Source organism: Brassica napus, chromosome C1, assembly GCF_020379485.1.
Source record: "Brassica napus cultivar Da-Ae chromosome C1, Da-Ae, whole genome shotgun sequence".
Taxonomy (NCBI): Eukaryota; Viridiplantae; Streptophyta; class Magnoliopsida; order Brassicales; family Brassicaceae; genus Brassica; species Brassica napus.
Genome location: NC_063444.1, coordinates 38894519 through 38912771, shown reverse-complemented (window position 1 = coordinate 38912771; position 18253 = coordinate 38894519). Strand labels below are relative to the sequence as shown.

At 41.4% G+C, this 18253-nt stretch overlaps 2 protein-coding genes and 1 long non-coding RNA gene across 3 annotated transcripts; 1 reads left to right on the top strand and 2 right to left on the bottom strand.

Annotated features, from left to right (window-relative positions):
- Positions 1 to 5514: 5514 nt before the first annotated feature.
- On the top strand, positions 5515 to 7846 carry LOC106374865. Its single transcript, XR_001275124.3, has 3 exons — positions 5515 to 6497; positions 6884 to 6968; positions 7206 to 7846. It is a non-coding gene; the product is annotated as an uncharacterized LOC106374865 (long non-coding RNA).
- A 2379-nt stretch (positions 7847 to 10225) lies between these two features.
- On the bottom strand, positions 10226 to 11674 carry LOC125580003. Its single transcript, XM_048743933.1, has 2 exons — positions 11242 to 11674; positions 10226 to 11133 (listed from the first exon to the last, which is right to left on the bottom strand). The coding sequence occupies exons 1-2, from the start codon at positions 11672 to 11674 to the stop codon at positions 10226 to 10228; spliced, it is 1341 nt and encodes a 446-aa protein (XP_048599890.1).
- A 4941-nt stretch (positions 11675 to 16615) lies between these two features.
- LOC125580002 lies at positions 16616 to 17882 on the bottom strand. Its single transcript, XM_048743932.1, has 2 exons — positions 17192 to 17882; positions 16616 to 17058 (listed from the first exon to the last, which is right to left on the bottom strand). The coding sequence occupies exons 1-2, from the start codon at positions 17880 to 17882 to the stop codon at positions 16616 to 16618; spliced, it is 1134 nt and encodes a 377-aa protein (XP_048599889.1).
- Between the last annotated feature and the right edge of the window lie 371 nt (positions 17883 to 18253).

The following is an 18253-nucleotide window of genomic DNA, read 5'->3' as shown; positions in this document are numbered from 1 at the left end:
ATAGAATGGTCACTACACTCTCAACAAATAACCACATTTGCAAATACTTTTGAAATCTGCATGATTACCTAATTACCGTCTACGTTTTGGTTATTCACCTAAATGAGTCTTAGGGAATTTGCGGTAGATAGACAAATTATGAATTGATATTAGGTAAACAGACATGCAACTGTTGATTTTTAAATAATACCAACATTAACCTTATTCAATGTGGCAGAGGTGAACCTAAACGGACACAACTCCTTTCTTGTCCATGCCAGCAACACGCTTCTGTATTAATAATGAGTTTTAAAAATTTGAAGAAACCTTTCTACGCAAAAAAAAATAGAGAAAAAACTAAATTCATCACCACTTCCTATTTCTATTTCTCTTTCTTCAGCCTCTATTCATATCTAGAAGCAACTCTCTTCTCAAAGGTGATATATTATTTTCTCAAATCGGTGACTTACCTGAAGATGTGTTCACAAATTTTTGACTTACCAGAAGATCTGACCTGTAGAAACCCGTTAAAAAAAAAAAAAAAAAAGAGAGAAAGATTGGTCGAGTATATTATGTGTAATGTCAAGGTTACTTGTTTTGAGAGTAAACCACTTTAAAAGATCATGGATTTTGAACCTCTTGACCCACTTGAATAAAAGCCTTCTCTTACTCAACCAAATGATTTGGACCAATTGACCATTTGCAAGAATTCACTTGATGCTATGCTTTATGAACTTGAGAGTTGGCTGATTTGCATGTGCGAATGCATGATGATGAGTGTAGGGATGAAAAGAGTTGAGATAGGCCTAGAGAAGCTAGAGTATAATAAGAGAAGGTGTACTAATGCTGAATTTAGATGTTGATTTGAGTGCTTTGTGTGTTTCTTTTGGCTATGAGCTCTCACCTTCAAACCTCTCTCCCTATGAGTTCTAGAAAGTTCACTTGAGGACAAGTAAAAGAATAAGTTTGGGGGAGTTGATATCTTGCATATTTACATTGTCTTATCCATTTATTCATGTACATTTTCATCATATAGATTAGGGTTTAGCCATGTCTAGGTTGCATTTTGCATACATATGTCTCTATTAGGTATTGGAGTACCACATGGAGTTCCTGGAGACATTTGGACGCATTTGGAGCTCAAAAGAAGTGTTTAAAGCGATCAACGGACGAGCAGTGCACCAGAGCAACCTCACCGGAGCGACGCCGTGAAGTCGCTGTGACACACATCCCGGAGCGACCTGGCCAGAGCGACGCTCCGAGGTCGCTCGCGTCTCCATGGCGAGACGACACAAAACGAAGCCGGGAGCAACGTCTTCAGAGCGACACAACCAGGTCGCTCGCGAGGGGACGACCCAGGAGCGACGTCTTCAGAGCGACACAGCCAGGTCGCTCGCGAGGAGACGACCCGGGAGCGACGTCTTCGGAGTGACACAGCCAGGTCGCTCGCGAAGAAACGACCCGGGAGCGACCTATCGCAGCGACGTGCAGAGGTCGCTCTGTGTCTATTTACCTGTCGAACTCATGTTTTTCTAGGGGCCTTTTGGTCATTTCATTATGCATGTTTTTTACTTTCTAAACCTATGTTTAAGTATCTTTTGTAAGCCATCAAGGGCGGATTATCTTGATCTTGGAGGAAACCACCAAAAACCTCTTGGAAAAGTTCATCTCTTTGTTTCATTTGATCATAAGTTATCCTGTTGATTTCTAATCTATTATCTATATTTCTCTACATGATTAATCTGAAATCCAATATGGGTTTAAGAGGAATTATGGAGATTAGTGAGTAATCACCTTTGGAATTCATGGGTTAGGGAGATTAAGGGTGATTAGGTTAGTTCTAGGATGTTTTAGTGTAGATCATTCTTGTTCCTTGCTAGTAGAGTATTCATAATGCATCTTCTGAGTTGGTCACTCAAAAGTTGATCGTTAGGCATTTCCCACCCACAAGGTGTTTGATGAAATGCCTGAGACAACTCTTCTAAGCTTTTAACATACTTTACCAAAGACATTTGTTGTTAAAGGTGTTAAGATAGCCAATAGACTTGTTAGTAATGATTGCTTTCATATTATTCAACCAAAGACATTTGATGTTTGAGATATGTTAGTAAATGAACATTTATCTAGACATAGAGTTTGTTTAAGATTGTGTCTAAGCTTAAAGTTGATAGTTTGATTGATCGTTTGCCATCTTTAGTTCGAAACTTGATCACCCAAGGTCTAATCCCTATGCCCATGAGTTCTCTTTTCCCTTAGTCAAAAAAGTATCATTCTGTAATTGCTTTCTAGTATTAGTAGTAGTTTAAAATCCATCTAAATCATTGGTTGCACTTAGATTAAGTGAGTACTTGCATTCTCGGTGCTTTGATATCCCTCAGAACTGGTTCGACAATCACTATACTACAACATTTGCCTTAGGAGCCTTGAAAACTCCTAACATCAGGTTCAGAACGTGGTGTCAACCATATAACAAGCTGAGTGTCTCCAGAAGCTCGAGGTGTCGCCGTGCGTGGAAGCTGTACATGCATCCTGACATGTAGAAGCACAAGGTGGATCGACCAAGCACGAGGTCTCTCCGCGCATGCAACCGAAGCATGCTGATCGACATGTGTGTGCTGCTGTGGCGCCTTACATGAGTTCTAGTAATGCAGCCTGACATCTGGGACGAGTGATGGCGTCCTGCACGTGTCCTGGAAATGCAGCCAGCCATGTGGAGCACGAGGTGCCGCCGTGCATGCGTCCGGAGCCATGTGAAGCGACACACGGGCTGTCACCAACCTGAAGCTGATTGGTTGTTGTCTTCTATAAATAGCCCATGACCCCAGATCATTTCATCACATCCATACCTTTCCAAAGCCAGTTCAAAACGTGAGAGGAAGGTAAAAAAAGAAAGCAAGAGTTTCCGATCTTTTTCGAGAGTTTTAGAGAGTTTTCGAGGCCAGTTCTCTACTGATTTCGAATCAGCGCCTAGGGAAGGTTTTGTCCAACTGAAGTTCAATCAAATGAAGATAAGCTCAGATGGGAATCAAGTCAACGTGGCTATAGAGAGAGAGAGAGAGAAAGTGGTCGATGTAGAGTCGTCGATTCTGAAGACCGATACTCCACCGAGACGGCCAGTTCCGTCCAATCGTTGATTCTTTACGATTGTGACGCAGAAGCTCTATCCAAATCAATCTGTCCAGGCCAGTTATATTCTTTGATGATCAAGTGGAGGTACTGTCCGGAGTTAGTTCAGTTCCACGGGTTCATTTCAGTCGAAGTATTGCTCAATACTCCACCGGGAAGTCCGAAGAACTGTCCAGAAGCTAAAGGAGGTTCTGTAAGAGTCCAGATCAGTCTGTTGAAGCCTGTCAGTTTCTACATGGTGAAGCCCATGTTCTGTCCAAGTCGAGATCAGTCCAGTCCAGTCAAGTCGTCCATTGGGTTTTGGCTAAGTCCTCTCCGATCAACCAGCCGTTTCTCGCCTAGAACAGTGTGAGTTGGCTTGTGTGAATTTCACTTGGAATTTAGGGTAGTTGAGTTCCACTTGGAACTAAGGGAAGATCGAGTCGCATATAGAGTAGAATGCTCACGCTGTTACATGGTAGAGTCCTTAGGGTTATTTATGGAACCGGACTCAGTTTAGCAAGGGCTAAACTGGGATGAATGCAATTAAGACTGAGATAATAACCTGACTAGGATTAGGATGCATCATGATTTATATTCTTGCGTGTTGATATGGTTGACTGCAGGTTCCCGTTATCTTTAAAGATAGTGTCGTAGCAGGAGGTCGAACTATCTAGGTAATGGTTTGATTGAGTAGATTTAATTAAATGCTTGCTCGTTTAATTAATCTTGTTGATTGAGGTTAGTCATCTCTTGGTAAGGGAGTGACTAACTGGTTGAGTTGTTTAGTTGTTGTTGTTTAGGGGATCTTTGGCCATATAGGCTGATCTCCTAGTTGTGATATTGGTACTACATGTCCTATGCCATATAGGCCGGACTACTACTACTAGTGGTTAGTGTCATAGACTCCTAAGTATTATTTAGTTTTCGGTACGAGTCTTTTCCCTTAGGTCTTTCCTAGGGATTGTGTGTCGAGTGTTATGCCGACAGCAGGTGCGAAACCCGCCCATGCTAGGCATGTTTTGGGGTGGACTAGTATTTCCTCGGTCTTGTATTCAGCGGGTTCAAGGAAACCTCTTATTCGCTAGATCGGGAAGACTCAGATAGACGGGGTCATGGCCTATGGCTGAGTATTACACGACGGTGTAATGTGGCAGTGACCCGAAGGACTATGGGCTATCGCGCGGTGACCCGAAGGACTGTGGGCCGCGGTCGGTTGAAAGTTCCTTCTTCTGGCCTTTATGGTAGGGAGATAGGATATTGCCGATAGAGACGAGGAAGTCACCAGGGCCCAGGTTAGAGTGTTGTGTTAGTGTGTCGTAGAGGGTTATGGAATCCTCGAGTTAGTGTAGCACCGATATACGGTGTTACAAGTTAGATCGAGTCGTAGTTACTCATAGTCTTATTATTGTGATTGTGTTTGGTTGTTAATTGATTTGTTTGCAGGTTCTGACATTAAGTCCTAAGTCTGGTTTAGGTACCAGATTAGGCTTGGTGTGTATTTGGTTATTGTAGGCCTGACGTTGACCTGTTTGTGTTTGAGTGATTGCTTGTGAAGGGTGGTGGATATTAAAGCTATGCGGTATCATTGGTTGGCCAACTAGGGATTGGTTTTTGACTTGTTTTAATGCAGGTTCCCGTTCCTTGAAGCTAGATCATGGCAGGAGGCCAAGTCTAACTTAGTAACGGTTTGCTTAGCCTTAGCTTTTATTGCATGCTAGGGCTAGATTGATTGTTATTTTGGGTTGTCTGGGTTAGATTCTAGGTTGCGGGTAGAGGCCGCCAGCTCACTGAGTAATACTAGATTACTCATCCAACTCTGTTGTCCTTTTTGCAGGTCGCTTTAGGTAAGGATGATCGGATAGCTTGGTGCTGGACGTTAGGACTGCCGGTGTAGATTTTCATGCCTTTTGTAAACAGTATTGTGAATTGTGTTATGTTGACTCGTTTTGGCATTAGGCCGGGCCCAATTTTGAATTATTCAATGTATGAATATTTCTTGAATCAATAAAGAAATTGTTTTTATATGCGCTTCATGAGTACTCTGATATTTGACTAGTCCAGTCTAACACAACGTTAGGTCGAGGTACGGATTGAAAAGCCTTAGGCCTTGATCTAACGGAAAAGGCTAACTCTAGGTACGGGTTGCAAAGCCTTATGCCTTGACGCAGCGGGACGAGTTAGGGGATGAACTGGTCTAGGTTGTGGAATAAAGTTTGTGACTCTGACCGGATCGTCCCTAGCCCGTCACGTAGCGCTTCCGGACCATGGTGTTGGGTTGGACGGTCAGTCATGTACTTGTTTGATTGTTGGCTGGCCGGTTGGCCTTTCATCTCCAACCATTGGTGTGGATCGTCCGTCGGTCATGTTTTCGTTTGATTGTTGGCCGTTGGATCGACCTATGCTTAGGACGGTTCGGGGGTGTTACATGGCCGGTAGATGAAGAAACTGTTTTGCCCGATATGATCTTGAACAGATTAATAACTGATTGTGCTTGTGCGGAGAAGATGAACGGAAGTTGCGTGATGATCCATGTTATTGTCCTCGATTTTTTTTCTGGTATTTATGTTTTTGTTTCCCTTGTTTGATTAGTTTGAGTTATGCATTGTAATGGTGTTTGTTTTTTGTGATGATGATGGTGAGCTCATTTGTTTTTGGAGATTTTTCTTATGGTGAATATATCCAAATCGTGATTTGTTTGATCGTTTCTTTTCTTTGTAACTGGATAGAATGGTCACTACACCCTCAACAAATACCCACATTTACAAATATTTTTGAAATCTGCATGAGTACCTAATTACCGTATATAGTTTGTATATTCACCTAAATGAGCCTATCTTGGGAATCTTCCTCTTCTCTTGATTATTTCTTCTTATTGTTCTTCACTAGGTTAAACCCAAGTCATCTATGTTCTCGGTTTCTTCTTCCTAGTATTTTTCTATGTTCTTGTCCGCTCAGTTCTGTACTTCTTCGTCAATTTCATCAAAATCCTATCATTCCTCAAATGTGTTTCATCCTCTAAATTCTTAAAACCTTAACTTTTTAAAAGTTACTTTTCAAATTATAATTTGTTCTAGAGGTCGATTTTGATGAAATCGTCACCATATCGACATCAAGCTTAAAAACATTTCGAAAAGTTCATTGTTAAAGGCTTATCTTTACCGATATATTTTATATGGTTTTTGATTCATATGGTGACAGATTGATGTCGATATCCGACTCACATACATGTGAAAGAAGACGGACCAAAGAGAAGGTATATATTGAGAGAAACAATTTACATATCCATCCCTCGTTTCATGTTTTGTCTAGCCTGCTTCGCATAGAGACAGCATACAGGCCAGGTCTTGCTGTGGAGATGATGAAAGTGATGTTTCAACCTAGACGTTAAATCCGCGGAGATAGACGCAGAAGTACTCAAAGCTCTTAATATTAAAGATTTTTAATCTTTGTTCTAAAGCCATGTTCGTTTACTCCAGCGGTTGCGTCAAAAAATTAAGCCTTTAATGACAGAAACATACGGCACCGGAGAAGCACTAATCACTGATTTCCAGTCGCGGCGACAACTACCAGCTAATATAACGAACGCGGAAGAAATCAGCGTCATCAGCGTCTAAGTTTCTGTGTCTATGGCAATGTATTAGCGACTGATTTGGGTTTTCTGCGTCTACGGCTTTGTTATTGTTGTCTCCATCACAGAGCTTTTTTTTTACGCAGCCGCCGGACGCGGCGACTATGAAACGAACAGGACTTAAGTTGATAAATATTAGATGTTGAGCTATATTGCTTGTTCTTGTAGTTTGGACAAGATCATCTTGGAGGCTATTACCAACTTGAAAGAGCCACGCGGTTCTGACAGAACTTCAATCTTTAGGTATATAGTGGTAAGCTTTGAGATTCTATGTTTCTCTTAGGATTTGCAGACTGCATACTAGTATTAGCTTGTAAAATTTTAGGAGAACTTCAAGACTCCACGGAATATGAAAACACATGTGGCTGTAAGTCGTAAGATTAAAGCATCTATCATCAAATGGGCCATTAGTCAAGATAAACACTCAAAACAGATTTGGATTCAAGATTCATGAACACAAACACTTACTCGCTCTTATTCTCATTTTCAGATAAAACACAAGTACAGGTTTTCTACTAATTTTACTAGCGCAGGAGCAAGGCAGAAGTCTCCTCAACTCTGTTTAAAAGGAACAACAAAAATGACTAACCAAAACCCAACGAAAAGGGTGCCAATTTCTCACCAGGTCAAGATCAGAGGGAGAGTTATTTATGATAAAACGCATGACAGGACAAGAAGCTGCAGAAACCGCTGCAAGAGCAGTAGCAGAGGCAGAATTTGGAATCACAGAGGCTGAAGAAGCAGCAAAAGAGGTGGATAGAGCAGAAGCAGAAGCTGAAGCTGCTCAAATATATGCAAAGGCAGCTGTCAAATTTTTGAAGTTCAGGATCAGTAATCATACTAAAAAAGAAGCCATTATGGGAAAGTTCAACAACAGAGCAATCCCTATATATATTCATACCATTACCAGTTTCTTATTTCAAGAGTTTAGATCTTGAATCATGTGATTATCTCATCACCTGCAGAACTCAAAATCTTTCAGTACCTATGTACTCTCTTTTTTTTGTCTGTAGTAAATCCGTAGTTTGATCCTATGATTCATAACTCTGAGATTCTGTAAAACCTGAGTCTTTATTTTTCTGTTTGTAGATGATCTGCTTATTTTCTGTTTTAATTCTTTCACATTGTGCAATGAACTCGTAAAACTGAAAAAGTATGGCCATCAATGAAGGTGAATCTCGTTGCTAAAGAAGAAGAAAACCAATCAAATCCTAATATACAGAGAACAGCAAAACAAAGACACATCTTGTGTGTTTTCACTGGATTAAGAACAGGAACACACGGAATTAATCTTGCGCGAGATTTATGGTAGATTTCATGTAGACTTAAGAAGGGTAGATTCCATGTAGATTTAGGAAAGATACTTAACCGCTTATGGAAATTTTCATATTTTTTTGTGATTTGGCTGTAATATGTATCATATGTAGAGTAGAATCTTACATAGTGGGTGGGAAATCTATTCTTCTCCACGCATAGCATCAGGTAATAGGTAGAAGAGGTTATGACATATAAACAAGATAAGGTAAAACATAGAGTTAGTTCTAGAATGTGTAATGGAGCTTTAGGTAGACTATTGATATCTTGCCATAATACAATTGAACGAAATATAACAAAGGTAGAATATATAAGAAAGTTTTGTTTGTGTTATATACCAAAGATAGATCAATGTATCATACTTAGTATCCGATTTCTAAACTAAGCAGATGATCAGAATATGTGTTCTACCATCAGGTAGGACATAAAATAAAATATGATTTCATTATATTTTTTTTTTAAAGTAAAACATATAAATAATCATACTTATGTTTCCAATAGTTTTCATATTTTTTGAAACTTTTAAAACTTGAAATAAATTTTGTTACACTACAAAAGGGTAAAACATGTCCAAAAATGACCAAAAGATCAAAAGTCCTAATGAGACAAAAGTGTCCCTTTTGCTAATTCTCCCTTTTTTCAATGTTTGGAAATTACTAAAGAGTTAAAAATGTTTGAAGGCGTGCGTCTTGAAAATATAGTTCCAACCAGACTCATACACTCTACAATGCTCACCACATGCATCTCTCTACCTCCCTCTCTTTTTATTCTTCTTTTTTGTCTTATGTTTTTGTCTTCTTTTTTTTTTGAACAACTTGTCTTATGTTTTTGTCTTTGTCTTATTTCATCTAAAATCGCCTTATGTTGTTACTTTTGATAGAAGTTGTTCCTTTGATAGATGTGCTGTTTTGTCTCGGTTATAATGGGTTGAAACCTGGCCTGATTCGATCAGTTGGACCGGTAAACCCACAACCCATTAACAAGTCCGGTTTGGCTAACTTCAAACTGGGACGTGCTTATTTGTTAACATCCAGAGGTCTCAAGAAAGAAATCATCGCGAGTTATGAAATATTAACCTAATTATGTGCTCTGCCTGTGTTATAACTTGTCCATAATGTGTTCGATCTATAATTCGCAAGACTGAGATAAACAAACATATGGATGGGTGTTCGGACACCCATTTGAATTTGGTACAGTTCTATTCAGATTTCGGGTTTTCGGGGTTAGAAATTTTAGTTTTATTAGAATATTTACAAGTTTCGGTTCTAGTTCCATTAGAATTCTTACGGGTTCAGTTCGAGTTCGAGTACCCCTTTAAATATAAGAGAAACCAAAAATTAAATAAATATCTTTAAATCCTAAAAATAATAATATATAGCATAAAATTTTAAATAATGTAGGACTAGATAATTAAAATTAATATGAAAATTGGTTCAATTTGGATATATGGATGGAGAAAAGTATGTATTTTGGATATTTCCAGTATTTTGAGAATTTTTGGCTATTTTTAGATATTTACTTGTTACTATATTTGGTAATTTTTAATATTTTCATGCATTTTGAATATTTTGAAAATATTAAATCAGAAATAATTAATATATTTAAATATATAGTTATTGTTAGGATATCTACGGGTTTCAAAAATATTTCGGTTCAAGTTGGGTTCGGTTCCGGTTCTCCAAATCTTAAAATTTTAGATACATTTGAATGTTTAATCAGTTTTGGTTCGGGATTGATACAATTTTTTTGGTCGGATTCCGTTCGATTCTTTGGATTTGGATATTTTGTCTAGCCCTATACAAACTATATAAATGATAAAGAATATGACATGTAACTTAGTGGTTTGTGTTAATGTCTGTGATTGTATCAGTTCAAATCCGCCATGTAACATTTATTCAATAAGAAAAATGAAAAACAGAAAAAAAAAATGAAAAACTGACAAACGGTTTAATTAAACTACAACAAGTTGTACATTTTAAAAAGTCTCGTAATGAAGGCCTATTTCAACTCCGCTAACGCAAGGGATTAACTGATTAAGGCCCATCATATAACGGTTAGCACAATGTATTAATTGTGTTGAGGTTAAATTGCCATCAAAGTAATGAAACAATCGGAGATGCCACCGACTAGGATTGGTAGTTTGTTATGGAAAGGGTTCATATTTTTTTTTTTTAACAACAAAAGCACCATCTTTCATTAAACTGGTCCGGGAGGGTTAACCTGAGCTAAGCCCGGATGAACAAAAATGTTTACATGGAAAAATTCAGAGTTTTTCATACGAGCATCCTTAGAATGGAAATACGCACGAGAATTGAACTCGCGATGAATAAAGGAAAGGAAAAATAAAGTAAACAAAGAACGGAGATGAAAGAATTCATCTAATTCTGAAGCCAAAGATGGCCAATATTCTTCTTCTTCGATCAGCTTAACCATTTGCAGGCAGTCCGATTCGAAATGCATAGATTCTTGCCCCAATCGGAGAGAATTACCCATTGCCCATAACAGGGATTGGAACTCCGCGTGAATGGGAGAGAGGACTTGATTTCTCCCAAAGGAACCCAAGATTGAGTTCCCGTCTTCTTGATCTAGAACAAAACCCCCGCCGAAAGTAGCTTGGTTGGTCGCCGAAGATGGATCCACTTGACATCTCGGTTTGTGCGACTCCATCATCTCCTCACGATTTACCGTTGCTGTGCTCTCTCGAGCCTTTCCTGCCGATACAACCTCTTGCGCAACGCACCACTCGTCACTTTCTTGGCTGGCCTTTAGTAGAGAATCCAAAGGAGAGATCTCCACTCCATTGAACAGCTTATCATTCCTTGATTTCCATAAATACCATGCAATCCACGGGAACTTGATAAGCCTTTGCGTTGAGACGCCCTTTGCAGTGGCTCGAAACAAAAGGAAATCAAAGTTCTCCAGGAGTGACTTACTCGGGAATTGTCCCGGAATTGATGGGATATCGGACAGCGCCCATGTCTGCACCGCCGGAGGGCATTCTAAGAGAAGATGGTTTATAGTTTCCTCATCTCCTCCGCACCTAGGGCACGCCCGTTCGTTTCTGCAGTGTCGTTCAGCCAGTCGGCTGCATACCGCAACGCACCCTGTTAAGCATTGCCAGAGAAAGTGTTTAATCTTCCTGGGAGCTTTCAGTTTCCACACCTTAGATAGTAAGGGATTGATACTTGGTTCTTGCACTTGTTAATCATCACTTTCGCTCTTTTCCAGAGTCGCTAGTTCATACCCAGACTTGACTGTGTATAGACCGGACTTTGTATGGGTCCAGCAGAAACCATCAGCCTTAATACTCCGGCTAGGTCGAATGCTCTGTATAAGAGAAATCTCACCGGGATCACATATGTTCTGTATCAGATCCATCCTCCATTCGCCGGTACTGTGATCGATTAGATGATTCACGTACAGCTTAGGATCTCTCCATGTTCCATTATCTTTGACCAATCTAGGTGTTTGTGTCGGGATCCATTGATCAAACCACACCCGTGTGTTGTAACCTGATCCAATCGTATGTCTCAGCCCCTTCTTAAGTAGGTCCTTAGCCACCAGCATGCTTTTCCAACCATACGACGGGCTATTCGAACTGCTTATCTCCAATGGGTTGGTATGCCTATAGTACCTGCCTTTCATCACACGGGCCAGGAGAGAAGTTGGATGATGTAGTAGGCACCATAGTTGCTTCGCAAGTAGTGCGAGATTAAAATTCTTCAAATCTTTGAAGCCCAAACCCCCTTTCTCAACAGGTTTACATATCTTATCCCAAGCCATCCAGTGTAAACCTTTGTTATTTCTTTTGTGCTCCACCAGAACTTTGCTATCGCACTCTTTAGCTTATTCAAAATGTCTTGGGGAAGTAAGAAACACGACATGACATAGGTGGGCAGCACTTGCGCTATAGACTTTATGAGGATCTCTTTTCCTCCCTTAGTCAGAAACTTCGCTTTCCAAGAGTTGATCCGATTGTTTAATCTGTCTCTAATGAACGCAAATACATGTCGTTTGGATCCACAAATCTTCTCCGGGAGGCCTAGGTAAGTACCCATTCCACCTTCTCGCTGAATTCCGACGGCTGTTTTGATGGCTTGTTTCGCCTCGGCAGGGACTTTATTACCAGACAATATGGACGATTTGGATGTGTTCAGTTGTTGTCCTGAAGCCACACCATAGTTATGAATGATCTTCATCAACTCAGCACATTACTGGACATCTGCTTTGCAGAAAAATATACTATCATCTACGAAGAGGAGGTGCGAGACGGCGGGACTTTCTTGAGCAATCTTCAGCCCCATTAATCTCCCTTCAGCTTCTGCACCTTTTATCTGGGAGATAAGAGCTTCTGTCAGGATAATAAAAAGAAAAGGCGACAAAGGATCTCCCTGCCGGAGTCCTCTCGAGGGTTTAATGTTGCCCTTTGCTTCACCATTTAAGAGGACCTGATAGGAGACAGAAGAGATACACCATTTAATCCATGCTACCCATTTCTCTGCGAAGCCCATCTTAAGCATTAGAGCTTCCAGAAAGTTCCATTCCACTCGATCATAGGCCTTGCTCATGTCGGTTTTGATAGCTACGAACTTTGACTTGCAGATTGGGTTTGTTCTCATAGCATGAAAAATCTCCTGGGCGGGCTACTAAGATATTGTCTGAGATCAGACGTCTAGCCACAAATGCTGATTGTGTCTCCGAGATGAGCTTCAGGAGGAATTTTTTTAGCCGTCTACACATAATCTTGGAGATGATTTTATAACTTACATTACATAAGCTTATCGGTCTAAATTCTGTCATCTCCTTGGGGCAATCTGTCTTTGGAATCAAGCAGATGTTGGTCTGATTTAGTCGGCTATCAAAGGAGTCCGAGTTGAAGAACCCCTTGACTGTATGAATCACATCTTCTGCGACTATGTCCCCAAACGCTTGATAAAAAGTACCAGTCATCCCGTCCGGCCCCGGCGCTTTTTCTGGGTTGATATCTTCTATGGCTTTCATGATTTCCGAGTCCAGTACCGGTCGTATGAGCGACGTGTTCATATCTGGGGAGACCTGCGCAGTAATATACCGGAGTCCGTCCTCGGGATCTCCCGAAGAAGATGTAGTAAACAGGTTCTGGAAGTATGTAGTTGCCATTTGCTCTATGCCTTCGTCGTCCTCTACCCGTCCACCGGCTGAGTTTCGTAATTTGATTATATGATTCCTGCCTCTCCGTTGCTTGGTGGCTGCATGGAAAAACTTCGTGTTACGGTCTCCTTCCTTAAGCCATAGGACTCTGCTCTTTTGTTTCCAATAGAGCTCTTCTTCTCGAAAAGCTGAGCATAAGTTCCATTTTAGGTTCAGGACTTCCTCGCTAGTGAACCCATCTTCAAGCAAAGCCCTTATATCTTCAATCATCTTTGCCGAGTTGGTCGGATTTGCGTTTTTCCATTTTGAAAAAGCTCATCTTACATTACTTATTTTAAAATGCAGCTCGCTTGCATCTCTTCTAGAGGAGATTCCCCATCCCTCTTTTATGGCTTCCTCTAGGCCGTCTTTGCTCAGCCACCGCTGATATTAGGAGTTTTTAAGGCTCCTTAAACAAATGTTGTAGTATAGTGAATGTCGAACCAGTTCTGAGGGATATCAAAACACCGAGAATGCAAGCACTCACCTAATCTAAGCGCAACCAATGATTTAGATGGGTTTTAAACTACTACTAATACTAGAAAACAATTAAAGAATGATACTTTCTTGACTAAAGGAAAAGAGAACTCATGGGTATTGGGATTAGACCTTGGGTGATCAAGTTTCAAACTAAGGATGGCAAACGATCAATCAAACTATCAACCTTAAGCCTAGACACAATTCTAAGCAAGCTCTATGTCTAGATGAATGCTCATTTGCTAACATATCTCAAACAGAAAATGTCTTTGGTTGAATAATGTGAAAGCAATCATTACTAACAAGTCTATTAGCTATCTTAGAATCTTTAACAACAAATGTCTTTGGCAAAGTATACTAAAAGCCTAGGAGAGTTGTCTCAGGCATTTCATCAAACACTTTTTGGGTGGGAAATGCCTATTGATCAACTTTTGAGTGGCCAACTCAGAAGATGCATTATGAATACTCTACTAGCAAGGAACAAGAATGATCTACACTAAAACATCCTAGAACTAACCTAATCACCCTTGATCTCCATAACCCATGAATTCAAAAGGTAATTACTCACTAATCTCCATGATTCCTCTTAAACCCATGGTGGATTTCAGATTAATCATGTAGAGAAATAGATAAGAAATCAACAAGAACACAAGATGAAAGCAATGAAATCTAAATCAAAAGAAGTTTTACTAGTTGTTCTTCAGAAAAGAGATTCAGCCACTCTGGCTTACAAAAGATACTTAAACATAGGTTTAGAAAGTAAAAAACGTGCATAATGAAATGACCAAAAGGCCCTTAGAAAAACATGAGTTCGATAGGCAAATAGACGCGGAGCGACCTCGGCATGTCGCTCCGACAAGTCGCTCCGGCCTTCGGGAGCGACCTCAGTGGGTCGCTCTGAGAGGTCGCTCCGGGCTTCGTTGGGTGTTGTCTCACCATGGAAATGCGAGCGACCTTGGAGCGTCTCTCTGGCAAGTCGCTCTGGGAGGGGTGTCTCGCGATAGAAACGCGAGCGACCTCTTCATGTCGCTCTGTCCAGGTCGCTCTGGGAGGGGTGTCTCGCGATAGAAACGCGAGCGACCTCTGTACGTCGCTCTGTCCAGATTTCTCTGGGATGTGTGTCACAGCGACTTCATGTAGTCGCTCCGGGAAGTCGCTCCAGGCAGTGCTCGTCCAAAGATCACTCTAATCACCTCCCTTGAGCTCCAAATGTACCCAAATGTCTCCAGGAACTCCATGTGGTACTCGAATACCAAATAGAGACATATGTATGCAAAATGCAACCTAGACATGGCTAAATCCTAATCTATATGATGAAAATGCACATGAATAAATGGATAAAACAATGTGAATATGCAAGATATCAACCGCTAATCGAACTTAAAGTTACGTTGGATCCGTATTTCCCGTGATTGAATCCTTGCCAGGACTGGCCGATGGTCTGAGCCCCATAGCTTAAGATACTCCACATTAGTGTGGGAGAAAAGATGGTGCCATTCTTCATTACCTACCGCACGGTCAAGTCGACATTGTACCTTGCCCGAACTTCTGAATCCAACCCACGACATTGGGTTACCTTTGAATGGAAAGTCAATCATGCCACAGTTAGCCAACATCGTTCTAAAAGGGATAAAAGACGCTTCCTTCCTTTTCCGCCCTCCCTTTTTTCTCCATTGTTCTTAATTTCATTGAAGTCTCCTATCATGAACCAGACTCCTGTTCTTCCCAAGCTCGTCCGGGTAAGGCGTTCCCAAACATATTCACGGCACTCAATGACCAGATCACCATAAACAAATGTCAAGAAAGTCTTGCGTCCTTCAATTGTTGCTTCTATATCAATCATACGCCTATCAGAGTAAAGAATCTTGACATCGAAAGAATCCAAATAAAAAAGAGCCAGTCCACCGCTTCGACCTTCCGGTTCCACGGTGAACAATTTATTATAACCATAAGAAAGCTGTAAATCTTGCATAAAAGAAAAAGAGTTTTTTGTTTCTGATAAAAAAAGAAAAGAAGGTGCAAAATAACGGTGCAACTCTCGCAAGTGTTGCTTCGTCAAGTAGGCTCCCGCCCCTTGACAGTTCCATGAGATAATGTTCATATCTTCTTACTGGGTGGTTTATGGGACACCACCGAACCTGTAAGAGAAAGAGATTTCTTGCTATTAGCAGAAGGAAACACCTCAATTCGAGGGACTTTGTGAGAGGCAGATTTTTTGGGTATACCCGATCCTCTGGCTTTCTTAGGGGATGCTCTTCCTCTTTGAGCTGCAAGTTTCTTGGACGCACGAGCACCTTTAACGTCAGCACTGCTAGCGGGTTTCTTCTTTGCTACCCCTTTATCTGTAGCAATCATGTCAAGGGGAACCTCCAGCATGGGTTGTGCCGATGCAACATGTTTCTTGTTTTCATGCTCGGCTCTCTGAGCCTTCTCATGCCTATGGGAGCTCGGATTCTTTGGTCCCATTGCCTCATCAGGCTCGTTTTGGACCTGCATTGGGGACAGCTGGGAAATAGCATCAATCTTCTCCGCATCAAAGCCCGGTTCATCTACCAAGAGGTCATCATTTTCCATCATATTTTCGTCCATTATCACGTCCCCAAACTCAGAGACAAGCCTATCCACCTCTGCTTCATCTTCCGCAGTCATATTCACTTGTTTAGCTTGCTCTTCGGTTAGCATGTCGTCATCCAGAATCCCCTCCTCTCTTGTCGCGGTATCAATGATGGTGGCCCTCTCACTAGATGCATTTTGCCTTCCTTGTGCACTCTCCGCTGTCTGTCCAATCAGAGCTCTTTGGGAGGTTGGTCTGAACGATGGCTGGTCTCCAATGATGATAGTGTTTCTACCAATTAGGATGGCTGAGCTTGTCGCATCTTTTGCCTTAGACATTGGAGTTGCATCAAGTGGAGCCATGATCGCTTTACCTTTTAACCTCCTCTATTTTTCCTCTTCTGTCTCATTCCTATGCACCACCAGATGTCCACTCCCTTGTGTTCCATTATTGGTGAAAATTCTCGGGTGTTCAGAGATAGTTCTTTGGGAATCTGTGTCATCCTGATCAACTCCTGTTGACATCGGGGTACTACGGTTCATTTCCCTAGGCACAAAGACCCGATCATTATGTGAGTCTCTGGTCCGGTCGCTAGTGTAAGACTGAGATACTCTTGGTCTCCACTCTTGCTGTCGTGACCCATTAAACTCTCTGGAGATGTTCTCCCCTTTACCTCTAGTTATATCAGCATGAGGTATATAATCTTGCCTTTGCTCCCTGCTCATATGCTGTGTGTTTGAGCGGATCCCAGCACTTTCATCACGTCTTATAACTCGAGGAATGGGGTACTCTTTGTCCAAACGACTCCAAACCCCATGTCTAGACGATCCTGAATTATATTTATTCCTCTGATATGAGTGTTCATGGTTGTGTGACCTGTTTGTCTGGTTGGATTTAAAGCCTCGAGACTCCTTGTTATTACCATACCGCTTGTTTCTCCCATAAGCAACATCAGTTTGGACCTTGCGGGGGCGGTGACTGCCTGTGTAAATCTAGCGAAGGAGAGTGAGGCCTTTTGTTGCCTTGCTTACGTTCTTGACCAGGGTCATGAGCTGGTAACTGACGTTGTGCACCAGGGCTGTTTAAAGCCAGTCTCTGTAGACGTTTTTGTTCCCTTTGGGTTTCTGTTAGCTCCGGGCAGCTATTCTCATCATGAGAAATCATCTTACAAGTGAAGCAGTATCTGTGGAGGCCCACGTATAGGAAGGTGACCTTTCCAGTATCTCCATTCGGGAAACCCACTGTTCCTTCAAATTGGAGAGGCTTGTCAATGTTTACAGAAATTTGAATACGGGCACTTGTTGCATCTATTGCCATCTTTGTTCCCAGCGCCTTTGCTATCTCTGTGAAAGTGTCATCGTTCCAGAAATGTACCGGAACGCCCGTAACTTGCACCCAAAAGGGGATTGTGTTTGGGAAGTCTTCCCTAGTGAAGGGCTCCCATCTCTCCAGAGCAAAACTCCAATGGTTGAAGTGGCAAGGCCTCTTGTTCAGTACCGCTTGGAGGTCTCGCTCATTATCAAAGTCAAATTGGAATCGTCCATTCCCTAAGTTTCTTCCTCTCACTCGTCCTTCTACGTTCCAGATGCGAGGTCTAGGCAATTGCGAGATTAGGGCTTCAATGCTTCTCCCCCCCCCCCAGATGGAGGACATGCCCAATAAGAGTCAGCTTAAATCTTTCTGCCATCGTCGTCATGTCACACTCAGGGATCCTGATGATGTCCTTCTCCAGATCTAGACCTTGGTTCCCTTGATCAGGACTCTCTCCACGCAGCACCATACTGTTTATCTTACTCATCCTGTCAACACGTGTATAGACAACACTGAGAGCGAGAAGATCTGTGTAAGTAGACACTAGATCTGAACTAATATTGATATCGAAATAAAAAAGAAATACTTAGCATATGCTAGAGATGAACCAAAAACCAAAGGAATAGCTTTACGTGAGCCGGAAGCTATAGAAAAAAACCAAACGTAGCAGTCGCTAGAAACATAAGCAAAAGAGATCCCCTGATGAGAGAGGT